The following is a 20,741-nucleotide window of genomic DNA, read 5'->3' on the forward strand; positions in this document are numbered from 1 at the left end:
TCATTTTTTTTTTCTCTTCCATGTACGAGAAAGAAAGAGTATTTTCAAACTTAATCAATTTCATACAGACAAGATAATAGGATCATATAAATTATTTTATTATAAATAAAATTAAGGGTTGTTTGGAATTGCATTTGTTTTATAAATTTTTTTATAATTATAATTTTTTATATTTTTAACGTATTGATATAAAAAATAACTTTAAAAAAATAATAAAAAATATTATTTTAATATATTTTTAAATAAAAAAATATTTTAAAAAACAATTAATAAAAACAAACAATAAAGAGTAGCTTTGCAATTTTTATTAAAAAAAAAAGGCTACAGAGACAATTAATGAGTGGAAAAAGATTAATTAAGTTTAGCTTAGTTTCGTTATTGGTTGTCAGTGACGAGAAGCAATCTCAATAAGACACGTGTTGGCCAATGAAGACAAATAATCAAATACAAGCATAGTACAGGGGAAGACAGCTGTGCCAATGAGACGTGTCTTATTGATTACCACCAATCATTCAAAACTAAAGTTCACCTTGCAGTGAACAATTTGAATAATGTCGATACTGTACGGCATAAATGAGATTTTTGCAAATTTACTAGCTTAACGGTCTGCGTGGATTAATCCCAGTCCATTCATATTTATATTTGTTTGGAGATTTTTTTTTTAAAGTTCAAATAAAATTATTTTTATTATTTAAAAAAATTAATTTATATTTTATTCAAATCAAAATTATGACGGATATAATTAAATAAACTATCATTTTAAAAAGCAACCGTAATCACATTTTCAAACAGATTCCAGCCACGGCCTTAATAAATATTGATCAAAGTTTATTTTTTTCTTAATTTTTTTTTATATTTATAAATTATTTTGATATATTAATATTAAAACGATTTTTTAAAATAAAAAAATATTATTTTAATATATATATTTTTTAAAAATACTTTAAAAAAAAAATATCACCGCAGTTTCAATCATAGCTGTCCATGCCATCACCTTTTCAAAATCTGACTATTTTCTTACCCTTACGAAAGACCGACTTCTCATTGCAAAACATTTCTGAGCCTCAGGATTGAAAAGGTAAAAAGAAAAAATAAGAACTTGATGATGAATAGTAAACGACAGTCGGTGGCTACCTGTGGCTGTTGAAGGAAGGAAAGCACCCAAGGGGGAGGGAGTGATGCGTAATTGCATAAATAGTCGTAAGAAAAAAAAAGGACAATATGGTAATCCGAAGCATTTATGACAGATCTGCTAACCGACAAACAAGGAGGTCGGCAGTTGTCGGCCGGCGAACGTGGGAGTCGACATAATGAGCGGCGAAAATTCAAACCACACCCCTCCACTTTTCCCTTCCCCAATTTCAAAAACAAAATTAACTAACTTTAATCTAATTTATCTCACTTAATTATTATTAATACTGTTAAGCATTAAGTATTATTTTTCACAGTCACAGACAGTTACTATTTTATTTTATCACATCACCACATTATTATTTATTTCTTTACCATTGACGCCCACTAGAACCAGAATATAAAATAAAAAAATCGTTTCATTTCCTTCATCTACCCTTCATAACACAACCGATTTGAGCTCCAACTCTAACGAGATGGGATTGTATAGATCATCATAGAAACTCTACCGATAATCCTCTGTCCCGTTACTTGTTTTTTTTTGTAAATGCTCTTTTATAAAGCCTCCCTGACTCGCCCAGATTCTCCCGGTATGCATCTTCATCTTTTTGTTTTTTTAAACCAAACCCTTAGTTTGAGCTGTTTGCTAGTTGTTATTACTTCCCTTTTTGGATTTCTTCTGGTTTGTGCAAATCGTGTTTCAATAAGTTGTTTTGTCGTTGCTACAATTGGTGGGTGTTTTTTTTTATTGCCTTTTTTAGAAAATGAAAAGAGATTGTGATGTTCATTCTGTGTTTCTTATCCTGGTAAAGGATCTCAAAGTCATTCTCGACACCAGCCTTTCTTTTCTTTTTAATTTTTTCGATTCCGATTTCATGTAATTGGAGGCAACGTTTTTGTTTTTGTTTTCTCCTTTAGCTTCTCTATGCAATGTCTAAATCAATTTATGTTTGTTCTTTCTAAATTCTCTTCTTTTGCTTCAAAACTTTTTTTTTTCCCTGTTTTTGAGGTTTGGTGAAATGTGTTAATCAAATGGTGTTGTTAGTGTTTTTCCCTTTATAGAATGATGCTAGATGCGTCAATTATTATTATTATTATTTGTTTTTTTTTTTTTACAAAAATTGAATGTTCTCCTGTTCATTTACATAATGCTGTTTTTTCGTGTTTGGTTGCTGAGCGGTGTTGAGATTAGAAGAAAATCTATTCAAAATTTTCAATTAGTTGGCATTTTATTGTCTTCAAGCTAGATGGTATTTTTTTGGCATTTTTTTCTATCCCAAGAAAATTGTAGCATAAATTTTGGCTTCTTATTCTATTTAATGAAGCTTAATTAAGTTTGTTTGATTTGGAAAATTAGGAGGGTTTGTTTTGTGTTCACTAATGTGTTTTGTTCATGTTTCAGTTGATATAAATTTGTACTGTAATTTTCCACGGTGGATGTGAATTATGGATATTACTGAGGTTGAAGAAAATTTGTTTGCAGCAAGTGAAGCCAAGGTACGAATTTGGTATTCTCTCGTAAGAAAGTATTTGGATTTGGTGTTTTTGTATACTAAGCTTAAGAAATCCCCAATACCATCTAGGCTAGGCAGCTTATTTATCTGTTTCTTTATTATTTTTTTTCGATTCCAATCATTTTCTGATATGCATATGAAAAATGCAATGCCTGTTGCCTGATTGGCTAGTAGACTTGGGTTTGGAGTTGATGTGCTTCTGGTGCTTGCTATATCTCTCATTTTGCTGAAAGTTATCTTCTTTGATATTTTTTTCCCGGTCATTTGGGGTGTCTTTTTTACTACATAAATATTTAAAATGTTCATATTCCTAACTGTTTTTTGGCCCATGAAAGCATGCTTGCTTTAAGGTCTTCAAAGGTTAGCGTATTCATGAACAGTAACTAAATTGATGATATCTCTCTGTTTTCAGCTTCATGGAGAAATGTGCAAGGAACTCTCTGTAGTTTATTGCAAAATCTCTTCCATTTTCCCTTCCTTGGAAGCGGCAAGACCTAGGAGTAAATCTGGCATTCAAGCATTATGTTTGTTGCATATAGCCCTTGAGAAAGCCAAGAACGTTCTCAAGCATTGCTCAGAATGCAGTAAACTTTACCTGGTAAGATAGCCCTTTTTTATAGATGCACTGAAATTTGCTTGCCTTTTCCATTTTTTGTTTTTCTGGTTTTATTTATTGGTTTTTGTGATATCATTGATTTTATGATACAGGCTATAACTGGGGATTCCGTCCTTTTAAAATTTGAAAAGGCAAGATCTGCTCTTGTAGATAGTCTTAGGCGTGTTGAAGATATTGTTCCAGAATCAATTGGATGCCAGGTAGTAATTTCCTTCTGAAGTCTATTTTTGATAAGCCAATGTGAAAATGATATCATCAATAAATTGGCCTGTCTAAACAAATTGATAACAGAAATGAAGTATCAGAAGTGTGATAGCAGAAACTTCTTATATTCGTATCCTTGCTGTATATCAAAAAGAATTCGATCATTTCTATATATTAACATGTCATCTGTAATGATTATATTAACATATCATGGCACAATTATATTGAATTAACCAAAATGTAACCTGGCATTATTTTGTGGCCTTTTTCTTCCCTTGTTTCTTGTGCCTGCATAGTTTAGAAGCATTTTTTGATCGCCTTTGTTATTTGAAATCTTGTCAGATTTTGGAGATTGTAAGTGAACTTGAGGGTACTGAATTCTCACTTGATCCATTGGAGAAGCAAGTTGGTGATGAGATAATTGCATTGCTTCAACAGGGGAGAAAATTTGACGATAGTAATGACAATACCGAGCTAGAATCATTTCATCAGGCTGCTACTAAACTTGGTATTACCTCTTCTAGAGCAGCTCTTACAGAGAGAAGGGCTCTTAAAAAACTCATAGAAAGAGCTCGTGTGGAGGAAGACAAGCGGAAAGAGTCAATTGTGGCCTATCTCTTACATCTCATGAAAAAATACTCCAAGTTATTTAGAAGTGAACTTACAGATGACAATGATTCACAGGGTTCATCACCTTGTTCGCCAACTGTTCAGGGTTCTCTTGAAGATGGAGGCCCTGGTGGCAATGGCCATGCCTTTGAGCGACAGCTATCAAAGCTTAGTTCGTTCAATTTCAAACCAACCTATAGGAAATCTGGGCAAATGCCTCTTCCACCTGAAGAATTGAGGTGTCCTATATCATTGCACCTGATGTATGATCCAGTCATCATTGCTTCTGGACAAACGTATGAAAGGATCTGCATTGAGAAATGGTTCAGTGATGGGCATGAAACCTGTCCAAAGACTCAACAAAAGCTTTCTCATCGTTGCTTGACTCCTAATTATTGTGTAAAGGGTCTCGTTGCTAGTTGGTGTGAACAGAATGGAGTCCCAGCACCTGATGGCCCCCCTGAGTCTCTTGACCTCAACTATTGGAGGCTGGCAATGTCCCAGTTTGACTCGTCCAATTCAAGAAGATCAGTGGAGAGTGTCAGATCTGGAAAGTTGAAAGGGGTCAAGGTAGTTCCTCTGGAGGAAAGTGGTCCCATTGAGGAGGCTGAAGAAAAAAATGAAAAATTGTCATCGCAACAGGAAGATTCCATGCCAGAAGATGCCTTCGGGTACAATATATTTGAAATATATAAGAATTTCCTGGCCATTTTGAATGGTGATGAAGAGTTGAAGAAGAAGTGCAAGATAGTAGAACAAGTGAGGCTTCTGTTGAAGGATGATGAGGAGGCCAGGATTTTTATGGGGGCCAACGGGTTTGTCGAAGCACTATTGCAGTTTCTAGAGTCAGCTGTGCGTGCCGGGAGTCCAATGGCCGAGGAAGCTGGAGCGATGGCTCTTTTCAACCTTACTGTCAACAATAACAGGTGTGTGGATTCTCTAAATATCAAATTAACATGTAGTAGTAGTGGTAGTATTATGAAATATTCAATTCATTTAGGTGTTAGAATAATTATTAGAAACAAGAGGTGTTAGAATTTAGAATGCTTATTATCTTTTATAAAACTGACTGGAATGGAGTTAGGATGTAGAGATAAAGTGAGTGACACATGCTTTTTTCTCAAGGGAACTGTTATGGATCTTCTTGTTGATGGAGGAAATCCTGCTAGAAATAAGGAGTTGGGTTCTTGAATCATTTTCCATAGATCTGTGAAGTGTGAAGATGTGCCAAGAACTTTAGCATAACTGATTTCCTTTTCCACTATTCCATTCCAGAAATAATGAAATGATGTTGGCTGCTGGTGCTATCCCATTGTTGGAGGTTATGATTTCCAACCCTGACTCTGATGGATCAGCAACAGCCCTCTATCTAAATCTCTCCTGCCTTGATGAAGCGAAGTCCATTATTGGCTCAAGTCAGGCCGTCCCTTTTTTAGTCCAAATCCTTAAAGGTGAAACTGGAGTCCAATGCAAGCTCGATGCCCTTCATGCTCTCTATAACCTCTCCTCCCGATCCACCAATATTTCGAATCTCCTCTCAGCTGGCATCATCAGTGGCCTCCAATCCCTTCTTGCAGTACCTGGTGATCATGCATGGATAGAAAAATCCATAGCAGTTTTGATAAACTTAGCTTCTAGTCAATCAGCAAAAGATGAAATGCTATCTGCCCCTGGCCTTATTAGTGGGCTGGCAACGATTTTAGACACTGTTGAACCCATAGAGCAGGAGCAAGCTGTTGCTTGCCTTTTCCTTCTGTGCAATGGAAGTGAGAAGGGTAGTGAATTGGTCCTACAAGAAGGAGTGATACCTGCGCTGGTCTCAATCTCAGTGAATGGGACCACGAGAGGGAAAGAGAAAGCACAGAAACTTCTGATGCTGTTTCGGGAGCAGCGGCAGCGAGATCAACCATCTGCTGAGGTGTGCTTTCAGCGAACCGAAAGTAGTTCCAAGTCCATGCCGGGTCCTGAATCAAAGCCGCAATGTAAACCTGTCTCAAGAAGAAAGATGGGGAAAGCTATAAGCTTCTTTTGGAAGAGCAAGAGCTACTCAGTTTACCAGTGTTAAGTTGGTGTTGTAAATTTCTGTTGTATCTTGTCTTTCTTTTGTCCCTGGGGCGTTCTTTGTTTTTGTTTTCATAGAGAAGAAGAGATGTACATGCCCTTGTAAGCTGTGGGTTTTGTTTTTCCCTTCGCCATCCTCTTCTCTTTGGAATTCATGTACCATATATGGAAATTATAGTGGAAGCCTTGCTAGATTAACCTTGCAGTAAAACAACTTGTGGTTTTTTTTTTTTTTTTTAAATGTTAGAAAGTGTTATAGCAACTATCAAGTGTTTTTCATTCAAAAACAATTTAAATAATATTTTTTTATAATTTATTTTTAATATTAACATATTAAAACAATTTAAAAATAAAAAAAATAATTTTTTTAAAAATTCCATTTTTAGCTCGGGAGGCTTCATGCCTTTAATTTTTGAAAGGCAAAAAAAATCTCATATCACCTACATTATTTAATATTATAGGACATGTGAAATAAATATTTCTACCAGTTCACCGTATTTCATCAGAGGAATCATCACGCATGAGCTTTGGTTCAAACTAGTATAGTAGCTAGTCTTTCACTGCGTGTTAGATTATATATTTTTTAAACTAAAAAGAATATTAAGGGTATAAATTTTTTTCTGCAATATTATTAAATTTAATTAAACAGTTTAATTTTGAAAATTGAATCTTACTTAACTTAAATTTTGAATTAAATTATATAGAAGTTGATCTAAAATGAATAATTCAATTTAATAGATAAAAAACAATTTGAATAACTAGTAAAAACATGTTATAATTTTTAAAAAAACTTTAAGAAGATTTTTTTTTAATATTAAAATGATATCAAATTGAATTGACCTCGATTATCTTGTAACTTAGGTCATGAATTTTAATGAGTTTAATAATTTTATTATTTTTATAAATTATTTTTACTTAATTTTATGATAAAATTAGATGCTTGCAAAATCAAGCACCACCCCTAAAAAAATATTTATTTGAGATCATGATAACTCTATAAAAAATAAAAAAATGAAATGAAATAAAAAAAATAAAAAATTAAAGGACCACAAGCAAAAAAATAAACATATTAGGTTTGATGGATAAACCCACTAAATTTGTGAATCGCGTAACCCGAATCAGCACGAAAAACTTGCAAACTGGGTAACAAACTACATTGGGATTAATAACTTTTTTTTCTAAACTATTTTTTATTTAAATATATGATAACAAAAATAGATGATTGCAAAATCGAGCGTCACACCAATACTAAGACATTTTTCTAAAACTATGATAACCTCATAAAAAAAAACAAAATAAATTATAAAACTCAATTCTCAATCAGCACAGCATCAAAAGATAAAATAAAACAAATAAATTTAAAAAAAAAAAAAAGTTAAACTCGCTAAACCTGTCAACAGGCTCATAGACTTTTTAAAATTTAATAATATGTTTTTTTTTATGGAACTACTTTTTTTTTTTACTATGTGATAAAAAGATAAATAGACGATCACATAATCGAGTTTAATTAGTAAAAAGAAAAACCAACTCTAAACCTGCGAACCGAGGCAATTAGATTTATCTTGCCAAACTTGTAAATTGGGTCATTGGCTTCACAAAGTTTAATATCCTAGTTTTTTTTCAAAAAACATTTTTTATTTAACTAATTGTTTTTAAAAAATAAATCATACCGCGATGCTAGGATTTTTTCTAACACCAACCCAATGATGAGATTTTTTTGATACCATGATAACCATATAAAAAAAAAACTAAAATAAATTATCAAATCTAAATCCATATAAGCACATCATATAAAAACTAAATTAAAAAAAAAGTCAAAATACAAAAATAAAAATAATTAAAAAAAAACAATATAGATTATAATCTACAGCTAATAAATATATAAATATAAAAATCAATATCTTCCCACACCTTTTAGTTTTATACTTAATTAATACTTAATAAGAATTCCTTCTGGTGACTCATCAAAGTTAAAAAGTCTCAAGCAAATTAATGTTGGATTTTTTGATATCAAGTTTATGTTAGTAATGTATATTACATTAGTATTTCCGACCTTGACAACAACGAGCCCGTCTAGCTCAGTTGGTAGAGCGCAAGGCTCTTAACCTTGTGGTCGTGGGTTCGAGCCCCACGGTGGGCGTTTTAACTTTTATCCCCTCATCTTTTCCTCTTTTGCTGCTTCTGCATTGTACATCATTTTCCAACCCTCTCCACGTCCTTTCCAACCAATCCTCGTATTTGTGCAGATGACTTGGACTTGAACTAAACTCTCTTTCAGCTTAAGCTCTCAGTCACACAGATACACACCATAAACCACATATTACTGGGTCACTGTTCTATATATATTCGCAGTTTGGCACCTTCAAGATCAAGAAACTTCTTGGTGAACCGAGGCTTGAAAAGAAATCAATTGTTTCATACTTTTTATTAATATATTTGAGAATATGCACTTCATACTGTAAGCTATTCAAGAACAAGAGACGCAAAAGGATTTATTTTACTTTATGGAATCAAGATAGAACACCTTTAAGTTATCCTCTATTGCTTTCTCCCTTTTGCTCTTCTAGCCATCTTCCTCTTATTTCTCTTGACTTTCCTCTTCTCACACTTCTCCTCCATTTCCTGGCTTTCATTTTTCTTGTCATTTTCTTCCTGATTTTCATCCCCTACCTTTTGTTCTTCGACACCAGATTGTTTTCTTTTCATTCCTTTTTTTCTTTCTAGAAATCCAATGATCCCTGTAAGCGCAGTATCAACATCTTCATTCTTCATGAGCTCCTCTGCAACTTCTGCTGGAGTCACTTCCACTTCCATTATCAACTCCTCAATCTGACTGAAAAGGCTGTGGTTCTTAACGTTGAGGTAGTTAGAAGCAAGAATCTTGAATCCACAAGGAGTGCAGTAGGACATGTGGATGTGCATGTCCATACGGCCTGGTCTCAGCAGTGCAGGATCTAGTTTGTCTTTGTAGTTGGTTGTGAACACAATTATCCTCTCATCTCCACAGCTTGACCATAAACCATCGACGAAGTTAAGCAGCCCAGACAAAGTTAATTGCTACAAGAGAAAAATTCTTAAGGACCACCAACAATATGCTAAATAATTTTAGCGTAGAAGAGAAGCAAACATAATGAACTCACCTGGCTCTCACCCTGGATGTACGCTCCATGTTGTCGGTCCTGCAACTCAATACTACAATCTATGTCCTCAATTACAATTATCGATCGATTTGTTGTACTAGTTAGCAATGACCTCAGATTTGAATTGCCACGCAAACTTGCAAGTTCCAGGTCGTAGATATCAAACTTGAGGTAGTTAGCCATGGCTGCTATCAAGCTGGACTTGCCTGTGCCAGGAGGACCATACAACAAGTACCCACGTTTCCATGGTTTTCCTACTCTTAGGTAGAAATCCTTTCGCTTCACAAATCTGTCAAGGTCATCCATTATCTCCTTCTTGAGTACCGGGTCCATTGCTAATGTGTCGAAAGTGGACGGATGGCTAAGGCTGACACCTTGGTAATTTCCAAGTGCTTGCAGCTTGAGCACCCTGTTTTCATTCTTAATGGCTTTGGATCTTTCGAGTACATAGGGGAGGAAAGTGTTCAAAACCTTCTCGTTGTGATTCTTGTGGAAGCTCAGCAGTATTGTTTTATGCTCCGTTTTTTCTGATGATTGGGACCAGGTTTCAACATCTACAACCGTTTGTTGGGTTTCAGTAGACGCGAATTCCCAAGCTAGCTCAATTCCTTCGAATGTGTCGATAATCTGTTGGCCTTTGTTGATCGTGACAGAAAGGCCTTTGTTCCCTGGATCCTTGAAAACCTTAAGCTGTCCGATAGAGCGAGTGACTCTTGTGCTCAAGTAGACCTCAGAAGCCTCGTACATTTCATTGATGGAGAAACCATTGTATTCATTGACGATGAGAGTCAAACGAGACGAGTCATCTCCAAAAAGGCGTCCGAGACTTGATGATATTCTTTCTTGCAGTTTTTGGGGGATTAATTGGTTAATCACGGCCTGAACTTCATTGAACACAGACCGGACAAGCATTGCAGACGCAGCAAAAGCAGTGTATGTTGATAAAACTGATGTTGTTGAAGGCATGCTTGGTAGAGAATACATGTTTGATATCAAAGAAATTACTGCAAGTCGGTGACTTGGGATGAATGGAGATTTCTTGGCATCGGTTTTTATACTGCAAAAATGAGTGAATATAGCTTCTAGTTGAAGCCACCTGATGAGAAGATAAGGTCCAAATTAAATCTTTAATAATAGAAAGCTTGCAGCGAAATTTTCACAAAAAAAGGAAAGAAATTCAGTCACAGCAAAATCGTATATCATACAATCTCCAGTCTCTGGTCAGTGGCCGAAAAGGTCACATCAAATACGTGGAGAGGCAATCTTCTCGAGCAATTCTTACAGAGTAGGTGAGCTGTCTGGTGGTCAATGACTTGGACCGTTCAAGTCATCGAAAGGAAGTTGTTTGTATTGAAAAAGTGGTTATTTTTTTAAATAATTTTGTTTGGAAATATATTAATATAATATAATTTATTTATTTTTTAAATTTTATTTTTAGTATTATTTTAAAAAAATTAAAAATACAAAAAAATTAATAATTTAAAGTATTTTTTTAAAAACACATTCACATCACAAAAATAAAAGCTGCAGTGGCTCTTTGGTCGAACGATCTGTTTCATCACAGAAATTCGGCTGGAATAATTAAAGGAAACATCTCTTCTTTGTTGATTTAAAAGGTTTTTTTTTTATTTTTTGTTTTTTAAAAATATTTAATTTTTTTTGAAGTTAATATTTATTTCAAATTATTTTAACTTGTTAATTTTAAAAATAAAAAAAATATTATTTAATATATTAAAAAAAACTCTTTAAAAATAACCACTAAAACAGAAATTCTATAAATATTACTATGCAAAATGCAGTGGCTCAACACCTTGCAGCACTGAGTAATTAACTTCTGTCAAATGACCATTACTATTATAAAAAAATTTAATCAAAACAGACTGTAGTCGGAGGAAATTTTTTTTTTTGGTTTCAAAAGCAATTTTAAAAAGAATTATTTATTATTTATTTTAAATTATTTTTTTATTTTCGTATTGTTTTGATCTGTTAAAAATAAAATTTAAAAAATAAAAAATTACATTATCATTAAAATAAATTTTCAAGATTTTAATTATTTTCATATGGTTTTGATATTTAATGTTTAAAATAAAAAATATTATTTTAATAGTTTTATAAATAAAAAAACTTTTTAAAAAACCTTTATTATAATATTAAATATTAAATAGACTTTGTGTATGTGTAGATAGAGGGCTTGAAGATTTGTCCAGTAAATTGGTTCCGTGTGATATATCTAATCTTCAAAAAGAAAAAAAAAAAAAAAAGGAGAAAAAGGTAAATGGGACAGGAAAAGACAACAGGAATTTTCGATTAAAGAGACTCCTAACTCCTAACACAATTAGCTGCATAATAGAAAGTTGTGTTGCTTGTCAGACTCGGTCCGGAGCCTGACTGGTTAATGAATTGCATCACTAAGTTGTCGGAGTCAATTTTAAAATTGCATTTTATTATTTTTTTTCTGAAAGATAAAACGACTTTGTTTAAGATAAAAAGTTGAAAAAACTTAATCCTGAGGATGATAATGATTACATTTTAAATTTAATTTTTAAAAATAATTAGTTTGATTTTTACAAACTTTAAAGTCGTTAAAAATTTACATGATTGTTAATTTTAAAATCTGTTGAATTAGTCGAGATGAATGTAAATTGGTTCAAATATTTATATAAATAAAAAAAATTAAAAAAACTTAAAAAATTAACAAAAATCCATGAAAATAACTAGTTAGGTTTTACTCAGTTTTAGTTTAATCAATTATATTATTGATTGATTTGTTAAGTCATTAAAATTTGATTGGATTAATATACAAATTAGATTAATTTTTTTAATCTAAAATTTGATTTTTTTTTTATTAAAGCAGCTTTAATAATGATGTAATGAATGTGAAATGTTTATATAATTTCTCTGAAAATGTAATACAGATTTTCATATTGTTTCTCACATGATCACCCTAACTTTTGGTGCACACTTCTGGTAGAGGTAATTGCACTCATTATTAAAATTTTCATCATGGATTCCCAAAAACACCAATTCATTTCAAAGCCTAAGCCAAAACTCAAGTACAATGATAAGTACTAAAAATTTAAATAACTTAGAAACAGGATTCTTAAATTGAATAATTATTATTCAATAAATCTTAATAATATTATTCATTATTTAGAGTCAAATGATTGATAACTTGTATTTGATTTTTTATAAGTTAAGATAACTTATGATTGATACTTGTAAAAGATTCAATTTGATGAAGACGTGTCAAGCCCAACCTCGAGTTCATGGCAGTGTGCTAAGCCTAGTCACGCAGGAGTTTAAATCACTTGTGGCTCATAATTTTTTTGCTAGATAAAATAAATGAAATATAAATCATAATACAATTCAAAATATCACAATGAGAAAGTTGCCATCCAGTTTTTTTCTCTATAAAAAAACAAAACTCATGAGTTATAAATAAATCATAAGACCTTCAAAATAAAGATTCATAATCTTTTTTTTAGAGAGAGAAAATACAATAATATTCTAAAGATGAATACTTTGAAAATATATATGCATTAAAGATTATTTAGACGAATTGAATCACTTATTATCTAACCCAAAAATCCTATTCCTAGGATATTTAAATTTTTGGGACTTCATGAAATACAATGCCCCGAAGTCCTGCACTCTAATAGACCGCAAACTCATCGTCTCATCCGCAATTTATCATGTACAAAAATATACTGCAGCTTTTACGATAGCCTAGCACAGGGCACAAATAAGAAAATATATGCAGCATTCATGAACGAACTTTAATGCTGACTCTTCAGCAATGTCCTCAGACCAAGAGATTGAAATTCCCCCCCTTTTCATATTCAATTGGCTCAAATGGAAAATTACATAAGCTTCCTTTACCATTGGTATGGAGTAGAACATTTACAGCAGCTTTCGTTGCCGTTTTCTCTAGAATTTATATGTGCCAAGCAGATTCGAATAGTGCTAAAATTGGATCTTCCTTGCTGATGCTTGTCAGCTTTTTATTTGCCGGCAAACTGATTAGATTACCTTCGATGACTGCAGTATTATCCCCTCCTTCTCCAGTTGCTTCCTTGCTAGCCCTCGCTTCTTCTGTCTCCTCCTCAGCAATACATTCTTTCGGTTTCATGCTCTCATTTGTCTCACCTTTAGTGCTAGTTTCTTCACCGCTAACAGTGGATTGGATCATCTGCTCTGTGCTACTAGTTTCTTCACTGCTAATTACAGTGGATTGGATCATCTGCTTTGTGCTCTCCTCTGAGTTCTGTATGCTTTCTCCTGTCCCCTTCTCTAGTGCATCCTTATTTGTGGATTTCACAACTTTTTCCAGTGCATCCTTGTATGTGCATCTCACAACTTTCGGACTACCTGTCTGAGATTCCGATCCTGATGTTGCAGATATGGGACAGAAACATACCTTTGTTTCATTTCCATCGTGATTTGGGAACTCTATTGCGTTACTATCTTCTTCTTGAACAATTGTCTGTTCAATACTGTTGTTGTTACAGTTTATATCGACCACGATCTCCTTTTCTTTTGTAGTTTCTGATCCCCAATGAGTCAGGATAGATAACCAAAAGTTCAGCCAACAGATAGCACATGACAGCGCCCAATCTAGAAATGGAATTTGGTGGATTAATATGGGAAACTTGTTAACAGCAGAATCAAATTTTGCTGGAAGGGTTTCTACAATTTGGACGAGCTTGTCAACCTTGTTGAACACATATCTTGATGGTGGGAAAATACCCTCAGCCTTTCTTTCAAGGGCTAATATTATATGATCGTCCACAAAAGAGAGGATTGCCAGGAAGAGACACTCATACCGCAGGACACATTCAAGAAGGGAAGCAAACGAAGCTAACCTGATCAACTTCTTTGTCACTAAACCTAACGGTCCATTAATTTCTTTGGCTTCTCTGTAAGCTTTTCGAGTGATTTCCATGAAAGAAACTCCACATGCATGCAACGGACGACGCCTACCACTCATTCTGCAGGTTCCTGCTGTTGATTCCTGATAAATTCAACCCAAACATGTCAAAAGGTCTGGTTTCTTAATTTCAGCAATGCCATTAGATCCAGCTAGATTTTAATAATCCAGATAAACATTTTTTGTAGGAAATATATTTCCCTTGATAGTTTCAAGAATTAGAGTTGAAAAAACCCATCAGGTACCTCCATTTTTGCAGGGAATGATAGAGAACAACAGAAACCATCTAGTTAATAATATCATCAAATTGTAGTATCCAGTTTATCACCCAGAAAAGCTTAATGCATGCATGGCTAATTATTTCTACAATCCTTATGCAAACAAGGATGAAATCACAATTGAAATTAACACTAATTAATTTACCATCAACAAGAATTCCTTGGCGAACCAACTTGCAACAACTTTAACCAATGAATAAATTGAAGTTAAAACACAAATTAAGACATTAAAAACTAATTAATTATAGAACTAATAAAACTGATGCCGAGGAAGAGAACGCTGGAAATGAGATCCGTACGTTTATTCTATAATTAGCTGGGGGTACTGCACAGTTGCTATTTATTTTAGCACCGTTCTAGGAACTTCGTATTTTAGGCCTAGAATTTAGAAACAGCTTTGAATTTTATTTATTTATTTTGAAAAAATCTCTATACTTGTTTATTTTGCAGGGGCTAAGATTTTTAGTGGCTGTGACTCGGTGACTCTTGAAGTACAAAGGGAATAAAAAAATGAAATATAATTTAATGTAAAATATCACTAATTATATATAAAACAAATTAACTATATAAGAGAATAACACACCTTAATATCCTAATTAATTTAATTATTTTCTGTTCATCATGTAAATTAGAGGGAGTAATATAAAATGAAAGTTAATAATTAAAAGGAAATAAAAAAGAATGAAGAAAAAAGCTCAGAGGTACCAAGTTTTTCTTATGATTTCTTGAAAAAAATATTAATGTAAACGAGGAAATCTTTCTCATTAAACAGCCTCAAGAAAAATAAATCTCGGAGCACAAAGGCTAGGCTCTAACAAAGGAAATACCCTACCCAAACCATCTCCTAACAAAACAGTATGAAGACCTGAAGGAGGAATTTCCCAAACAAAACTGGGAGCCTGAGAGGTCGACCCTAGCTTGGCAAGAAAGCCTGCGCATCGATTCCCTTCCCTTCCCTTCCCTCAATGTGTGAAACAAGCTACGATTTAGCAAAGAATTTATATCCTCCAACAGAGCATGACAAGGATGAAAAGGACCACTGTTACCGGAAATCAAATGAACTGCCTCAAGGGAATCAGCCTCCACCATTATGCTTGTTGTCCACCCACTGTAGCTATGGAAACCTGCAATGCACTTCCCCTCCTCATCCCCGATCAAACCACTCATTCCAGCATTATTTGGATTCCCCATATATAGAAGAACTTCAATGAAACCACAAGGAGCCTTAACGCAGGAAACCAATCTCGATCGGTTGTATGGACTCTCTCCTGCCACTTTGATCTGCAAACGCAAGACTACAAGCTGATCTATTCTAAAACTATTGTAAAATATCTGATGTCTGATGCTTTTCAGCCCAAACATGTTTGAAAAACACTTTTAAACATGATGCATACGCATTAGATAGATACAGGGGTGTAGAATATGGCCAGGTTCCAAAATAAAAAAAAAACACTTAAGAACATAGGGGAACGAATTTATTTAAGAAATGATTTTTTATCGAGGAAGAAAAATTGAAAATGAAAAATTGTTTTATGGTAGCCTAAAAGATTTTGAAGCGGGAGTAGGGGAAAGAGTTTAGACCGTGGGAATTATATATATATATATATATATATATACATATACTAAAAAAAGATTTGCTACCACTGACCGCGTCCATCAGCTGACATGAAACTGTTCTAGCTTAATTAAGATCCTTGGTTCGAGGTTTGAGAATGCAGCTACGTTAAATACTTAGTAGTGAGAGCCTGAGTAATTTCCTACGTTAAAAATTACTATTTATATAATTAATAATAAAACCCAGAAATTTTCTTTTTTTTTTTTTAAAAAAAAGACCACAAAATTATAATGTAAGTGAATATCAGCGTCCAGGCGAACCAAGAAAGATTCTTGTGAAAGAGGGAAACCAAAATACGGTTGCATTGGAAGCATGAACAGCTAAAGCATGATGACTGCGATGGTGCTGCAAAAGAAAAGGAAAGGGAGGGCATGGAATTCGATTCTGTGATTGATTCTTCGCGCACACACCACAGCACTTAAAAAAAGGACCGCTGTACCTCTCTTATCACTCATTTTCAAGTTCACTCTCCTTCTCTGGTAATCAATGACTTTATTCATTTCGTTTCTATCTAATCGAATCGAATCAACAACACGAAACCAAACCAGTGGCATGTCAAAAATGCTTTTAAAATTTTCTGCTTACTAAGTAAATAAAACAGGAGGTCTGGTCCTCTCCTGTTGGGATGCGTTTCTTTCCTACTCGCAAAATGCCGAGACCAGAAACTGCCCTCGGTAACTCTTGTATCATTCAATTTTCTACTAATCTTGTGTTTCTTTGAAGAAAAGATTAAAGGGAAACTGAGCCTTGAGGAATTAAACGAAGGCTTTTTTTTTAAAATCTTTGCTCTCAAGTTTGGTTTGAATTCTATTCTTGACTTGCGATTTATGCTTTTCTCTTGCTTAATTTGGTGGTTTCCATGCTTTCTTATTTTGGGAATTGTTTTTTTAAAACATCCTCAGAGTAGGTTTTGAATTGATATGGATTATGGCTTAGGTACACTTTGTCTTTATAATTTCTTCTATTTTGCTTGAATTCTGTAGAGCCCTTATTTTTCGCAAGGTAGAAAGCGAGTAGCTTTTTTCATTATATGTCGGGAACTCATGGAAAATGCGGACATTTTTTTTTTAAATAATTTTAAATGGTGCCAGCCTTGTATATTGGCTTTAGTTTGAATTCTTTCTTAAAGTTTTTGTTTTTATTGTTCTATTTAAGCCAATGAAGCGAGAAGGATGGTTCTTGAAGAAAGTTGACTAATAAAGTTTACAATTTGAGCTGTCTTAACGATTGTTTTTTGTTTGCTACAATATTGATGGGCTTTAGGAGACAAGAAACATGTTTTCCATGTTGGCTTTAGTTGTTAAATTTGATTAGTGATGTTTTATAGCATCTCATCATTCGCGGAAATGGCATGAATGGGTGCGAAATCAACTTAAATTCGTAAGATATGCAGTGGACAACGTAAAAATAAGCAGCATGTGTTTATCAATACACCAGTATGTCCGTCCTTTATCTTGCTCCGTGACAGATTGATGTGTTTATGTTTGATCCGTGCAGGCATACCTGGAGATGGAAGATGTTTGTTTCGGTCTGTGGTTCATGGTGCTTGCCTTAGGACTGGGAAACCATCTCCGAGTGAAAGCCTTGAGAAAGAACTAGCAGATGAGCTTAGAGATAAAGTACCAAGTGAACTTAATTTTTCTTTTTCATTCTTAGCGTTGTGTCATTGGTTGCTGCACTGTTTAATATGGTTAAGAAATGTTTTGCTTTAAGAATTGCAACTGTAGAGTATGATTTTTGCATGTATTTCCATTTACTGCATACCTCATTACAGTGTAGACTATGCCCATACCATTTTCCCAAATTTGAGGAGAGTAAAATTTGCTTTCGAATCAGCTCTCTTATTCATTTTTTATTTGTACATGTTCCGAACCCTTTTTTGTGCTTGTGTTGTTTTTATGTGCATACATCAGAACAGTTTTCTATATTATTTACACTATTAATTTCTTAGTTTCTCATTTCTGATATAGTGTTTTGGCCCTCTTACTGAAATTCTTAGGATCATTTCTGCAGGTTGCAGATGAATTTATTAAGAGGCGGAGGGAAACTGAATGGTAAATTTGCTTGAGGATCCTTGGATTTTTTTTTTATGAAATCTTGTATCATTTCGCAGTATGGTTTTGCAGAAACATCATCTAGCAGGTCTGATTATTTCAAGGTTGTTGACAAGGATAGCCAACTTTATGCACAACTAACAGCTATGCATTCAGCATGACTATTTTTTTTTTTGGTTTATTTATTTATTTATCAATGAACCAATCTCAATGATTGGCAGTGGCCTTTTCTTTTTCTTGCCATTCAGCAATCCTGATGACTATCTACCTACTCATTCTCTAGCAACAAGTTGAAAGTTTGTGCATTGGCAGGTTTATTGAAGATGATTTTGACACTTATGTTGTCAAGATGAGACAGCCCCATGTTTGGGGAGGAGAGCCTGAGCTGCTCATGTCCTCACATGTCCTGAAGTAAGCTGCCCCGCTCCCACTCTATGAGACATTAAAAGCTAAAATTTTATGTTGTTCTACAATTTTGTAAATACGTATAATTGTAATTACATGATTTATTCATGTTCAACTAGGCAATTTACCTTTGTTTTGAATTATTAAGGCTTGGACTTAATGCCACTGAACTGAAATGTCCTTGATAAATGTTTTTGCAAGGCAGCTGTACTGCTGCTTTTCACAAACTATATTTGTCATGAACTCAAAATTATAATTTATTTGCTATGTAAAGTTGAAGAATCTAATAAATGTGACCCTCTTCTTTTCAAAATCTGTTGAAATGCTTGGGATTATGTTTAGTTTTAATTTCCTACTTTTAGTTAGCCATGTTTAGTTGAAGTAGTTTAAAACATTCTCGTTTGATGTCTTACGCTATTTTCTTTTCTAGGATGCCAATCACTGTATACATGCGAGATAGAAGTTCTGGTAGCCTTAAAATTATAGCTGAATATGGTCAAGAATATGGTAATGAGAATCCTGTGCGTGTCCTGTATCACGGTTATGGGCACTATGATGCATTGCCCGGTCTGATTGGTGGTGCACAATCCAAGCAGTAAGATCTCTTCCCTATTACTTTCATTTCTGATAGAATGCAAGCACTTCATCAGCATTCTCCTTAAAAGGTTTAAGATAGTTGATGTGTTTGCTTGTGAGGATATATTTTCAAAGGATTTTGTGCATCTAGGGATTGAAGGTTTAAGAAAAAGGTTCAACTTATGTGTCAATAGATTTCGAGCTTTGTTGGGATCTTTTGTAACTTAGATGTATTGTCAAATCTGGCATGCAAGGCTTATTCAGACTCAAAAACTTGTTCTTGTAGAAACTGGATTATCTAATTTGTCAATATAGATGACCACATTTTGCCTCTAATTTTGCTTCTCACCCTGACAACTTTGGTGTGCAAATTTGATAAATATTCTGCATTTCTATTCTTTGCTGAATTTTCCTCATCCTTGTAAAATTCAAAATTTCCTCATCTCTGTCAAGTTACAAACTGTTAATGCTAATGGGAATGTCTTCTGGGATTCTTGGCAGGTTCAAGAAAAGATGAAGAAATCACAAGATGGGGATGTAATGCTTTCTTGTCGGAAGATTTCTCTTTGGTACTTGAAATTATCTTATTTCTTCATGGACTTGAAGTTATTCAATATGAATCTCACATACAGGAATTTGATGGGATCACAAGATGCAATTGCCCCTAATTAACTTGGCCAAATTTTCATTAAGAAAAAAATGTGATGGAAAGAATCTGATGAACTGGTTAGATAATTACGCCTGTGAACTGTGGTTTTTAACATTGCACCTTACGATTCTTCTACCTTTCCCGAGTGGTTTTTCCTCTTGGAACTATTTTAATTCTAGTCAGGCTTAAAAAAAAAGGGGATGCCTTAAATAAGTCATAATCAAATATATCTGAATTCTTGAACATCATGTGATCAATGATTAGATTTTGCTGCGTCCCAGTAAATTGATGGTTTGATCTGTTTAATTCTTTGAGATATACGGATCAATATATTTACTGCTTCATCCTTTTGCGTTAGACTGGTGGTGAATGCTGGATTTGTGCACGGGTATGTCTACAATTACTATACAAGTTCTCAAAATAGTTCCCTTTTTTCCCTTTCTGCGGGCTGGGGTGAAAAAAATCTTCTTGTATTGCATGGGATCCGCAATGCTATTGCCAAAACAAACGCCAAATGATCTGGATAAAAAAATTCTGTGAGCAAATAGCAATGCCTATTTTAATCCATCATGCATTCCTGAAGGCCATCACGACTGCCAGGCAGCAGCAATAATGGACCTGCCCCTCCCCGGCACTCTGCCTAACTTTACAAATCCCCGCCTACGATCCATCATCGCACGCTTAAAAATGGTTAGACTCAATAAATTGGAGCAGGCTTGGAACCAAAATCCCTTCGACTGCTATCAAGCTAAATTAAAACTCAGGAAAAATCCTGAAAGGTACATGCTGCTGGATGGCAGGCAGGCAGGTTTGCACATACAGTATCGTTTGGATACTCGAATTAATATTGGGTAATCGATGAATGGAAAATGATGCAAGATTTTGTTGTCGCTGATTGATATCTTTCATAAAAAAAATTCTGTGAGACTCGAATGTAGTTGAAAGTTTTTGTTCACAAGTAA

At 33.9% G+C, this 20,741-nt stretch overlaps 4 protein-coding genes and 1 non-coding gene across 6 annotated transcripts; 3 read left to right on the forward strand and 2 right to left on the reverse strand.

The window, feature by feature from the left end:
- The first annotated feature begins 1,517 nt into the window (after positions 1-1,517).
- Positions 1,518-6,349, forward strand: LOC7480918 (U-box domain-containing protein 6). Its single transcript, XM_002311684.4, has 6 exons — positions 1,518-1,721; positions 2,534-2,628; positions 3,058-3,243; positions 3,354-3,461; positions 3,808-5,000; positions 5,350-6,349. The coding sequence occupies exons 2-6, from the start codon at positions 2,578-2,580 to the stop codon at positions 6,137-6,139; spliced, it is 2,328 nt and encodes a 775-aa protein (XP_002311720.4). The 5' UTR covers positions 1,518-1,721; positions 2,534-2,577; the 3' UTR covers positions 6,140-6,349.
- Positions 6,350-8,202: 1,853 nt separating this feature from the next.
- Positions 8,203-8,275, forward strand: TRNAK-CUU (transfer RNA lysine (anticodon CUU)). Its single transcript has one exon. It is a non-coding gene; the product is annotated as a tRNA-Lys (tRNA).
- A 255-nt stretch (positions 8,276-8,530) lies between these two features.
- On the reverse strand, positions 8,531-10,394 carry LOC7494779 (AAA-ATPase At3g50940; the record flags this gene model as incomplete). Its single annotated transcript, XM_002312596.4, has 2 exons — positions 8,531-9,192; positions 9,276-10,394. Coding segments are annotated over 2 exons (1,638 nt in total), but the record flags the coding sequence as incomplete, so codon positions are not given.
- A 2,624-nt stretch (positions 10,395-13,018) lies between these two features.
- LOC7480919 (uncharacterized) lies at positions 13,019-14,793 on the reverse strand. The gene is made up of 2 exons (XM_002312597.4): positions 14,626-14,793; positions 13,019-14,286 (listed from the first exon to the last, which is right to left on the reverse strand). The coding sequence occupies exons 1-2, from the start codon at positions 14,626-14,628 to the stop codon at positions 13,210-13,212; spliced, it is 1,080 nt and encodes a 359-aa protein (XP_002312633.4). The 5' UTR covers positions 14,629-14,793; the 3' UTR covers positions 13,019-13,209.
- Positions 14,794-16,587: 1,794 nt separating this feature from the next.
- On the forward strand, positions 16,588-19,775 carry LOC7480920 (OVARIAN TUMOR DOMAIN-containing deubiquitinating enzyme 4). Of its 2 annotated transcripts, none has more exons than XM_002311685.4 (6): positions 16,588-16,769; positions 17,593-17,714; positions 18,109-18,149; positions 18,462-18,560; positions 18,985-19,149; positions 19,632-19,775. In XM_002311685.4, the coding sequence occupies exons 1-6, from the start codon at positions 16,721-16,723 to the stop codon at positions 19,645-19,647; spliced, it is 492 nt and encodes a 163-aa protein (XP_002311721.2). In that variant the 5' UTR covers positions 16,588-16,720; the 3' UTR covers positions 19,648-19,775. The 2 variants fall into 2 exon arrangements, with proteins under 2 accessions (XP_002311721.2, XP_024462779.1); XM_024607011.2 differs by lacking the exon at positions 16,588-16,769 and adding an exon at positions 16,796-17,031.
- The last annotated feature ends 966 nt before the right edge of the window (positions 19,776-20,741 follow it).

This window comes from Populus trichocarpa, chromosome 8 (assembly GCF_000002775.5).
Source record: "Populus trichocarpa isolate Nisqually-1 chromosome 8, P.trichocarpa_v4.1, whole genome shotgun sequence".
Classification (NCBI taxonomy): Eukaryota; Viridiplantae; Streptophyta; class Magnoliopsida; order Malpighiales; family Salicaceae; genus Populus; species Populus trichocarpa.

Coding starts and splice junctions, on each gene's coding strand:
- LOC7480918 (XM_002311684.4), top strand. CDS start 2,578: ATGGATATTACTGAGGTTGAAGAAAATTTGTTTGCAGCAAGTGAAGCC. Junction 2,629..3,057: donor TTGCAGCAAGTGAAGCCAAG/GTACGAATTTGG, acceptor CTCTGTTTTCAG/CTTCATGGAGAAATGTGCAA. Junction 5,001..5,349: donor CTTACTGTCAACAATAACAG/GTGTGTGGATTC, acceptor ATTCCATTCCAG/AAATAATGAAATGATGTTGG.
- LOC7480920 (XM_002311685.4), top strand. CDS start 16,721: ATGCGTTTCTTTCCTACTCGCAAAATGCCGAGACCAGAAACTGCCCTC. Junction 18,150..18,461: donor AGGCGGAGGGAAACTGAATG/GTAAATTTGCTT, acceptor GTGCATTGGCAG/GTTTATTGAAGATGATTTTG. Junction 18,561..18,984: donor ATGTCCTCACATGTCCTGAA/GTAAGCTGCCCC, acceptor TTTCTTTTCTAG/GATGCCAATCACTGTATACA.